Genomic DNA, 11,374 nt, shown 5'->3' with positions numbered 1-11,374 from the left:
TCATAACAGGTTCTGAATAAACTATGTGTTTTCAAAAGAAAGAAACAGTTTATAAGCTATAGTTACAGTCTATAACCTAACCAATATTACTCTTGAGGACAGGTACAGCATGTACATTTAACTGTAATATACTCTCTTCTTTTCTTGATTTATTTTTAGCACTACATTATGGTACACAACATTTTAAAGACAATTGCAGGATCATATATGTTATGAGGAATGTATGTGCAGTGAGTGTTAGTCATAAAGTTAGCGGATGTTTGCTCTTTTTTTCAGACATCACACAGTTTTATTGAAAAGACAGATGAAAGACTCAAAGTTCACAGTGTTCTTTTCCGGACTGCCTTTCTGTTATTAATACTTGCTGTTCCCTTTCTACTTGTTGTCATTCCGCTCCCACTCAGACATGTTTCCTCTTCTGAGTTTAGGGGTTTTAGTTTCCTATTATCACTGTAAGCATTACAATTTTTTTCAGTTTGCTTGCTGGGAAAATGTGACCATATTTGATTCCCTTGAGTTCTCAGGTCATTTCAGCCCTGATGGCTGAAGTCAAAGTGAGTTTACGCATTCACTGTAGGGATGTTGAGAGAAGTTTCACTACATAGCACAGAGCAACACTGTCACAAAGTTAATTCGGTGTTTGCTAGGAAAAGAAGAATCAATTAAACTGAATAACAAAGAAGTTTTTATCACTTAAAGCTCTCTTCATTGAGACCGCAGAAATGAGAGAGCCCTGGATTTTGTTTCTTGAACAAAACATACTAATACATCGAACAGTTTCAACCAAGTTGTTTCATTTAAAATACCTTTCCAGTGGAAATGTAGCATTACTTAAATGCAGATACTCCATCTATAACTGACTAGCTGCAAAACAAAGAGTTTTAGGAGAAACTGGGAATTGTTCAATAATGCTGCTTCTGTCACTTGGTCACACAAATGCTTGAAAACCATACATAATGGTAGTGTGAAACAATTAAACCACTCTTTCAAGATAAATTATGTGATAGAGGATATTAAATTACTCAGTTTGGAGTTAATAGCTAAGGTGATCTCTGCTACTTATTTACTTTGTGAAGTTGAACAATTTGGTGAGTCTGGATCTCGTCTAGAAAAATGTTAAATGGTTTCAGAACAGTGCTTGTTGCTGGCAGGTGCTGAGCGTTTTGCCTTCATACTTAAATGCTGCAAAACATTTGAGTACATGAACTCAATTATACTGCACATGTCTGTTGGTTGTGATCCCGTGTTCATTCCAGTGCAAAAAAGCTGAATAAGTTTTGTAACTGCCTATACAGAATGTGCAGCAGTGCGTGTCTGTCGAATACTACTGAAGTGAATCTCAACTCTGCAAATGGTGTACATTGGTTGTAATGAACATGGCTTCTCACTTGCTGAGTTCCACCTAATAAAGTGGTCTGATTGACCACGTATTTCAAGTGTTAGGATACTGGATGTCTTTTTCAAATCTTTGGTATTCTGTCTGTATAAAACTGTTAAGTCAACAAGGAACATACTGCAATAATTCTGCAGAATTTACACTGAAATTTTCTGGGATTGCTCCGGCATTTGCCAGTTGCCTGGAGACTTGCCCAAGACTCACGTGGGAAGTCCTGCTCCTGCAGCTGCCTTTCTGGGCCTTGTGACAATGCTTTGTTCTGCTTATGGACACTGGACATAAACCTCTCCTATAGCAAATTGTGCTCCCCAGGACTCTTTCCCTATCTTGTTCTGGAAGTAAGAGATTTTGCTACTTCTGTAGCCTGCAACAACTATTATTTTTCAACATAATTGCACAAAGATGTTACATGTGTTTATAATTATGCATGATTTTATATAATTATTAGTAGTTGGGAGGGTCTAGTCTGCCTTTGCAGAGGAACCAATTTGCTAGTTTTGGTCCACCTATTTTGATGGTTCCAATGGAAAAGTTGTGACAAAGCATTTGCTAAAAATGCCTTCTTAAAATGTTTTCAAAACAGTTATATCTATTCTGTAATATGAATGCATTTTACTTATTTAATCTGGCTGGAATATGAACAGCAAATATAACTTCAGCCTTTGGAGTACTGGAGAAAAGTTTTAAACGGTGCTTTGTCATCACAACAAAAGGACCTGGTTGTACTAAGTTTAGGCCTGCTATTGTATGCTAGTAAGTTTTGAAATTATTAAAACTTGTACCATGAAGAGCAAATCTGGCATTTTGGTCTAAATGCAGCTTAGTTTTGAAACATAATGGACTGTTGGTGATGCGATGAAACCCTCAAGCACAAGCACTTCAGGAGGAGTAAGTATGGCAAAAGGTATTGGCAAGTTGCCAGATTATACACATGAGCAAGAAAAATGGGATTCCCACTGATGAGGGGATATTTTCCTGTAATGCTCAAAGCACACTGAATAGCCTCAACTGATTGTCACAAATGTTACTGTACATATGCCCTTCCCACAAAAAACAGTCCAGAAAAAGAAGCCGCTCTCGTGATTTGCAGTTTTCTAAACCAAAATAAATCATGTATTTTCCCTTCTTGCAGTCTAGCAATAATTAACTACTCATTTTCTCAGTATTGTGTACACTCTTACTGACCTTCTTCATGTTAACATGCAGACACAGCAGTAAATGAAAAGCTATGTTGGCTTTTTCTGTGGTGCCACACAGCCCAAATAATGTGTTTGCTAGTGGAAGGAAATTATTTTCCAGCTTCTGAGAAAGTGCTGCAGAATATACACTGTTTCCAGGTGGACAATGTATAACAGGAGAGAGCAGAAAACAAAGTGCAGGTCAAAGCATAATAAAGATTTCTTTTTCACATATTAACCTATGATCCGAGGTGTATTTGTGCATAGTGCAGACTGGGTGGGCCTTGCAAGAAAAATGGTGCAGTGTTTAAGATACTGTCTTGGCAATTAGGACTGCTGTGGTCAGTTCCCTGTTCCATCATGCTTTTGTCTGGCAGCAGGGTAAGTAATTTAGCCTTTGAGCTTCAGTTCCATCTGTAAAATACCAATAATAGTACTCCCCTTCCTTGCAAGGCATGATGAAGGTAAATATGGGCTGGGGGGTTTTTGATACTGTAGAAAACATTTTTGATTCTTGTGTGAGAAGTTTTCTTCATGGTCAGGAAAAACAGGTCTGGATTTGTGTAGGATTCAGATATGTTAGTTCCAAGAACTTAAAATGTTTTTAAGAATCTTTTCCAAAAGGAAACAACTTCTAAAATTTCCCAGGACTTTATACTGCTGAAGTATTATGCTCTGGGTATGGAAATTTTGTATTTTGGGAGTCAAAACTCACCTGGTTTTCCCAATAAGAATATTTTTTTAGAAGATCTCCAAATTCGAGTATAAACTTCTACATGTAAGCTGAAATGCAACCCAATGTGAATGTTACTACAGTTACACAGAAAAAGGCAGAAAATTGGTCAGCTTTTGCTATTGGCTCAGGTGCAATTTTATGAGACTAAGCAATTTTCAGTATTTTGACTTGCCACTTCCCTTGTCTTCTGTAACAATGAGTTCCCCCTTCTGACCTTTGCATGTGAAAAAAAGTAGCTAAAAATCTTCCAACAGAGGTACAAGCACTGAGCAGGGGAAGCCAGGTGGCAGTTAAAGGAGGTGAGGAAGAACTGGAGGTGCTGCAGGGAAAAGAGTGGAGAAACACCTTGGAGGAAGGATGGTGGATATGGAGACAGGGCATACAGGTCAGTTGAATGGGCAGGAGCATGAGGGACACAAGACACAAATCTGTTGGAATACAACCTTCGTGGGCTCTGCTGCTCACAGAACAAATTGGGGTACCTCTTTCCCTCTTTTCTCTTTACTCCCCAGCAGACCAGAGGTAAACTTTTCTAAAGAAAGTTCATAGTCAAGGAGGTTACAATGAGAAGAGATCATCTAAGGAGAAATGATACAACTATCCTTTGCTCTAGCCTACCTTGAGAAGTCAGAAATCATAGAATAACTTGGGTTGGAAGGGACCTCGTGTTGAAAAGTACCTTTCAGATCACAGGAAAAGGTGCCTTCTTTGCCATCAACTTCTTCCTGTAATCCGGTGCAGTGACTTTCAGCAATACCAATCAGGGCAGAAGTTACTTCAGCAGAAATTCCCATAGGAGGAGTCCTTCTCCTCAGCCACCCATTCACTCCCAAACTGGATGGCTCAGGCACAGTATAGGAATGCATTTATTCTTCTACGCTAGATGAAGAGAAACCACTGTGGATATTAAGCAGAAGCATTTGCTCCCTGGTCTATGATCTGTGACTTCTGGGATGCCAGTGATTGTAGCAGGCCAGCTGTAGATCCAGATCTCCTCCCATCTACAGATAAGAGGAAGGTTCACACAAGAACTCCAAATTGTGCCGTTACTGGCTGAACAGCACCATTAGGAGCCCTCTGAAGCCTGGAATGCAGGTGATCTTAGTAACAGAATCTTCACTGCCTGCTTGTAGCTTCCTCCGAAATGAGCTCCATTCCCCTGGTCCTTCTTATAGTCATCCTGTGTGTGGCTAACGCAGGCTTGCTGGGTCTCCCACCTAACAAAGAATTTCTCATAGTTCAATCCAAAATCCCATGTCCCACATTAAGAAGTTATGGGGTATTACTTCGCCTTCCATTTTCTGTGTGTTTTTAAGACGGGTTGTGTGATTTTGTGGCCTCTGCTGCCTGCTCCCTGCCTACCTCTCTCTGCTTCTGGATCAAAGCAATAATGTCAGAGGCACCACTAGCTGAAGGAGCCTGGAAACAGATGTGAGGATCTAAGGGAGGCATTCCCATACATGAACTCTGGCAATATGTGTCAGAATTCCTCCTAGTTGTTTTCAGCTGACAAGCTTTTTGTTTGTAGCAAAAACTCTTGTTATTATTCCCTATTGCACTTAGCGCAGTTAAATGTTGTCCCATAGCTACCATTCCAGCTAGTCTTGTGCACTTACATTGCCTCCCAGTTTGTTTAAACAAAACATTTATTTAGTATACTGCTATTTTGTGCCAGGCAATTACGTTAAATGTGTCCCAGGACAGTTCTTTGAGGAACACCACCAGTAAAATCTCTCCAGGCCAATGACTTCCTGTTCGTCATTTCCTCTGTAGCGACTTCCATACTTGCTTTACAATTCTTGCAGCTACTAATTGTTTCCCACGTGATATCATTCCAAATGCTTTGCTGACGTCCAGATGGAATATATCTCCAAGTTTTTGTCATGTTGACAAGCTGGTTACCTGCTAAAGTAGCAAGATAAATACTCTGATGTTCTACTTTGGGGGTTTTCATTTGTGTCCCCACTTTTCATTACTTCAGCTTTTGCCATGATTCTTGTGTGCTCTTCTGGAAAGAATAACAGCTAGGTTGATGTTTTCCAAAAGAAGTTCCAGAAGTACCGAGACATCCTCACACTCTTTCTGTCTAGATGCATCATGATGCATATAAAAGGAACAACTGGATCTAAACCAGGTCTGTACCTAAACATCATGAGAGCGACGTGCATCTCCAGCCCAGGCAGAAAGGAGAGGTGTTTGCTGCTGTTGGTTCCTTTCAAAAGCTCAGAAATTTATATTCATCCTGTCTCTGTGTCACTGACAATTGGCTCCTAAGAACCAGGCCTGGCTAATACAAAATTGCTGTAAACATACTGCAGGAACACAAGGCCGGCTTTATTTAGTCAGAAAAATCATCACTCATCAAACTCACTGAAGAGTAAGGGCAGTTAGCAAGCTTATTTACAAAATGTTATTAAGTGAATTGTCACATCCACATTCATTAGCAAAATTATTCAGGGGGTGCAAAAGAATTTATACCTGGTTCTGATTTCCACAGGTCATTGGGTGCATATCACTTAGGCTCCAGACAAGGCAGACATGACATCGAGATAATGACTGCTTTCAAAAAGATAAGGATTTTCCCTTTGCTTCAACTCTTTGGAATCACAGAAGAGATACAGATAAAGGTAAAAATGTAATATTTCAATTTTGCTAAAGGTTTTAGTGGAATGATACTGATGGCTCTTTGTGATTCATTTGTGAACTGTCACATCTTTTGGGAACTATCTGGAATATGATGTGTATGCTCTGTTGGATCCTAGAAATTCTAAAGATGGCTTTATCTAATTTCCAGCGCTATTTACAGTCAGTCACTTCACCCCACCCTTTTCGAGGAATCTTCCCGTGGTGGCACGTTCTAGGCGTAGTTCTGATCATCTCTAAGTCACAGAAGAGTGAAAGATATTTTGTTCCTGTTATTTTCTGTCTTCCAAGATAAAATAAGTTTGCATGCTACTCTCTGTTGAGATTATTATGAATCTTCAAGCCCAGGTTCTAATTCTAGCCCTAAATCCATGGAAGATTCCTCATCATCTAGATTATTTTTCCTATATACATTTGCAGGCAGACAGCTCCAGTACTAGAAGTGTCCATGCTAGGTGTTGTGGTAGCCAGGAACCTGGCTCTCGGGGCAAATATCTGCAACAGGTATGAGGCTCCTTACCATTCAATTCTTTCAGGATTCAGCGATTTTGTGTCTCCTTCAGATCCGGAGATAAATCAAGGGAAATAATGTAGTTCCTACATATGGTATAGGGACCTTCTTCACTTATGGTCTGTCTGTCCTAAAACAGATCCCTAGTGGGATTTTCAGATTCCAACTATGTGAAAATATCTTCTGATACTTTCAAGACCATGGCGGAAGAGAACCCTTGAAACTATCTGTATATTAAAACTCTCTGTGTCTATTTTTTTATGGTCAGCTTCATATGAGTATGTCTGAGTTGAATGCCTGCTGTTATGTTGCCATCTTGTATCATCACAGAAAACATCACAGTGATACTTCATATAAAGTATCCAAGGAAAGGCCACTTAACTTTGCAGATGCTGGGCATCTGGGGAATTACAATTGCTCCTTATGTTTCCTATTGTAGGAAGGGACAGGAGTTTTTGGAGATAAATTATGTGTAGGAAAGGACCCAAGACATTCCTTGGGCAGGAACATTTGCCGTTGACTGGATTTATCTGTCTTGCCAGGAGGCTCCATCCAGCTTGCAAGTGTTTTTAGGGACGTGGAGGGTCATGGTGAAGTCTCAGTCTTTATCTGAGTAGAGGCCTGTGTCCATAGTGCACAGAAGAGCTAGAGATCTGTATTTGCTTTTCCCACCCCAGGTGAGCGAGTGGTACCCAGCAGTTACTGCCTGGTGGGAGAATGGCTGGAACAGGCTTTGCACTGCCAGAAGGGGTGAGGAGCTACTTCTGGGCAAACTGGCCAGCCGTGCTCCCTTTTGAAGCCTGGCTGGCAGGACGGCTTTGGCAGCTGGAAGGCAGCTGTGCAGTGGGGGACGAGTGGTAATCACACCTCCCTCCATGCAACAAAGCAAGAGCCATAGTCACATTTGTGCAAACTCCTTTTACTCACAAGCAAAAGGATGGAGGCTGCTCAGCCCAGTCCAGGACATGAAGAGAACCATCCCTGCAGCACACCTCAAACAGTCCAAACTGTCTATTGATCTTCAGCCTAGGCAGTCATCCTGTTTCTCTGAAGGAGGGGTACTACCATTTGGAAGCCCTCTACACAAACTCTTTCTGAACACTCCTCTCACATTTCCCTTGGGCTGGAAGTCATTTTAGATTTGCCAGCTGGGCCTCTGCCCCTGGGCTGATTCCAGCACCTGAGCCTAGTTTTATGTCAGAGCGAGCTGGCTGATCCCGTGGGACGTTACAGTGTGCCCTGACGCAGGTGGTGCTCGGAAAGGTGCTGCCGGACTTCTGCAAGGAGGTGGAAAGTGACAGTATCAAAGCAGAGTGGTGGCAGAGCCGTGATTTCCAGCTCCTTCTGATGTTTATTTCTTGGTGAGTGGCATGTTTAAGAATATTCTTAATGCTTGTGGTGCTAGCAAGAAATGATATTCTAGTTGCTTTGCCTATTCTTTTGTTCTGAATTTTACAATATCTGTGACTAAAGATATTGTTATTTCTGGATCCCAGAAGAACCTCCAAAACAGAGACTAATCAGCTGGATAATTGCCCACTCCTCAGTGTCTGAATGCAAAATGAAACTTCTGGTTTAGTGTTTTCCGTACTGTTTATTTTCCAGCGAAAGCACGTTGCCGTTTGATATAAAATCCATGGTTCAGCCTCTAGGGAACCCTGTCTTTCTATTCTTCTTGTGCATTATTACTTAAAAAAACCCCACCAGCCAGTAGTCTGAGTGATAACAGCTGAAGAATGCAGACTTTTTTCCCCAGAAAAAAGGTAAAAGAGAAGAAAAATTGCATTCAATTCTGTTATGTAACCAAGAAAACAAATTATTTCAGAGAAGAATAGTGCTAGATTTTGCCCCTCAAAGGTGTTGTATGTAACTATCATAATTTATTATAGAATTATTCACAACTTGGAACAAGAATGTTTGATTCACCATGTTTAAAAAAAAAGTTCCTCAATCTGTTGAGTGCCATGCAAATTGCATTTGAAGATTGTTTCTGAACATGGATAACAGGGAAGAGATTGGGGAGTTATGCGATGAGGAGGATTGTCTCATGTACATTGATGGCAACAGAAAGACTGAATGATTTATCTGCAGTCGTGGTCGTAGCTTTCAGTTCAAGTCTGGTTTATATTCAAAGCTTTCTCCAAACATTTGCTTTTGCCAGTTTCTGGATTATTTATCAGCTCGGATTGACATAATAAGCTTTGGGCCCATGACATAAGTCAGATGTCTAAATCTGGCCTCATATAGGGAACAGAGTGGGTTTTCCCAGCCTAACAAGCCAGAACTTGGCCTGTCAAAGGTGTCTGCTGTGAAGGACTAGAGAATTAATGAAGTCTGACCCTTTTCTGTGGAGGCTGCTTTTGAGACCGATACTATTCTGTAGCTAGTAAAACTGTGCCGGCATCCTTTCAGTGTCTTTCTTCAGCAGGGTTGCCTCCTTCACAACTACCTGTTATGGCTCCTTTTCCAGCAGCTTCCACCCAACCGGCTGGGCTCAGTGGGTCCCCAAAGCGCACCAGGGTTGAAGCTTTTGCTCTGGGGGTGGCTGCTTGGGGAGCTCAGTGCTGTGCATCCTCACAGGAGGGAGGAAGCCTGAGCTGCTGGCACATACGTTTCTCTGGCTGGGTCTTCATGTGCAGGAATTGTGCGTGAATTCACGAGCCCAGGCACAGTTGGCACATGTTTCCTCAGGTGTAAATTCTGGCCCCTTTTCCCTGACTTGGAACTCTCTTAAGTTGTGCTACTGGTCCCACACAGCTGAGGAATTACTGAGGGAGCTGGATGTGCTGAGGTACAGGACTCCCAAAGCACCGGCCCATGAGGAAGCAGCTCACACTGCCTGTGGTTCACATCTCTTCACCATCCTGGGTAGCACCTGTTGGCTTCCCCCGCTGTCTAGTGCAAGTATTGGAGCAGGTTGTGTGCCTGCAAGGGATCTCCTGGCAGGCTTGTGATGCTCAGAGGACTTGGGGAGGGAGCCCTCACAGCCTGTCTTCAGTGGACTTTCCTTGCAGACACTTCTGGACACTGACAGTGTTTCTTATACCCCGGTCCCTGGGTAACTGAGGTGCTAGCTGTTATGTGCTTCGCCTGAGAAATCTCTTGGCTGTTTTTGTGACTGCTCCAGGGATGTCAGCTAGAAATGCTGGATCTCAGCTTTCACTGCAGTTGTGAGGCTGTGCAAGCATTTGCTCCAAGACACAATCATCCATTGCTTTTTCCATTATAGAATCTTGGACTCTAGCAATTTCAGAAACATTTGACCATACCCTTAAGATAAATAACTCAGCCCAAAATATATTTCCGAGAGGAGGCTAAGCAAACCTTTTGTGATGAACTTTGGAGTAGTGCATGTGCTTTATGAACTCTCATGTACTATGCGTCACTTTGTATACCAGGAGGTCTAAATCTGCTGCCGATGATTTCTTTCCGTGCCTCCTATAGAAATGATATATTTAAAAGTAGTCATAATTGCTTCTCAGGTTTATCACCTGAGATGAATGAGCTTCAGTGGGGTTGCTGTTCCTCCTCCTCCATCTCTTCTGGTTTATTCTCACAGAGTTTGCCAGGTAACTTCTTAAGAGAGATGGTCACACTTGTGCCTTGCTGCCTCAAGACAGTGTTGGGCTCTGTTTGCTGAGTATGATGGTTCATCATTCTCTGTGGTGGCTGTGACAATAATTCCTCAGTGAACTTTCATGCCTGGGCCTGGATAGACATGCTGATAGTTTATTCCCATCTCCGCTTAGACTTTTCAAGACACGTCAGTCCTTTGAGCAGGAGGCTTAGCATCATAGAATAGTTTGGGTTGGAAGGGGTCTTCAAAGGTCATCTAGTCCAACCCCCAAACTGACTTGGATGTCATGCATTAAGTGTAGTTACTTGCATACCGAATATGCCAGTTTACCTAAAGCAAAGTATCATAGGCATGCTGGAGTCAGGTGGGGAGAGCATGGCTGTGTGTAATATCTCATGGTAAATCAGCCTGCAGATATGTTGGGTTATCTGGAGGTCAGCTTGCTGACGGGCTTTTTGGTGGCCTTTCTGTTGGCTGCAGCTTCTCTCTAGGCAGATCTGATCAGACTTGCAACCAGCGTGAAGTTGTGCAGCAGAGGGATGTTACAGTATGAACACAGGTGCTGCCCTCAGAGAACGTGGATGAGAGGGAGGCATGCCCTCAAAGTGAGACATCGACAAGTCTTTCTACGTGGGGTAGGGTGAAAGGCCTCTTCAAGTCAACCCAAACTTCACATTTTCACTCCAGATTCAAGCCTGCTCCCTGACGGAACAGAGCCACTTCAGAGAGGTGGATGCACTGCATACAGTGATGGAAAATACAAGGTCAACAGGCCTTTAGGAAATTTGACTTGCTATTTAGTAAAGAAGTACTTCTAAAAAAAAAGCTCTGAGAAGCCATGGTAACATTGCAATGACCTTACCGAGCTGCAATGCATATGACTGCTTTGTGACAAGGGTTCTGTAGGCTGCCTTTATAGTATTAAATGACCTTAAACCACTTCAGAACAAAATAAGGCATATTTATTTAATTTTTCATGGTTAACAAGCTGATGTTACTGAACAGGCTGTCCTAGTATTTTCTTTGAAATGAATGCATTTTCAGAGCAAAAGAAGTCATTACCCTATTCCTGCCATGATAAACAATCAGCCTTAGGCTCCAGCTTGATAAAGCACTTATTTGCTTACTGAAATGCTGCTGTCAATGTCATTTACACATCTGTTTAAAGTTAGAAATGAGAACTTGAGAATTCAGCTGAATTGGGGCCTTAATAGTGATGCTTTTAATTGTAGTGTGAATCGAGTCTTCCTATTGACCAGTAGATGGGGCAAGTGGGCCTCCTTTAGTTACGATCACGATTTTCCCGAATGCAAGGTTAAAATGTAGCCCTCGT

The 11,374-nt window shown here is 42.0% G+C and overlaps 1 protein-coding gene across 1 annotated transcript in view; it reads left to right on the top strand.

The window, feature by feature from the left end:
* Nucleotides 1-7,805: 7,805 nt before the first annotated feature.
* The window catches only part of RBPJ (recombination signal binding protein for immunoglobulin kappa J region), a 153,438-nt gene continuing 149,869 nt past the window's right edge, over nucleotides 7,806-11,374 (top strand). Inside the window, exon 1 of the mRNA XM_065634151.1 lies at nucleotides 7,806-7,825. Coding sequence (XP_065490223.1) covers nucleotides 7,812-7,825 — 14 coding nt within the window. The 5' untranslated portion in view covers nucleotides 7,806-7,811. The remainder of the gene's footprint in view (nucleotides 7,826-11,374) is intronic.

Source organism: Caloenas nicobarica, chromosome 4 (genome assembly GCF_036013445.1).
Source record: "Caloenas nicobarica isolate bCalNic1 chromosome 4, bCalNic1.hap1, whole genome shotgun sequence".
Taxonomy (NCBI): Eukaryota; Metazoa; Chordata; class Aves; order Columbiformes; family Columbidae; genus Caloenas; species Caloenas nicobarica.
The sequence above is the reverse complement of the archived record's forward strand: the minus strand, read 5'-3'. Positions and strand labels throughout refer to the sequence as shown.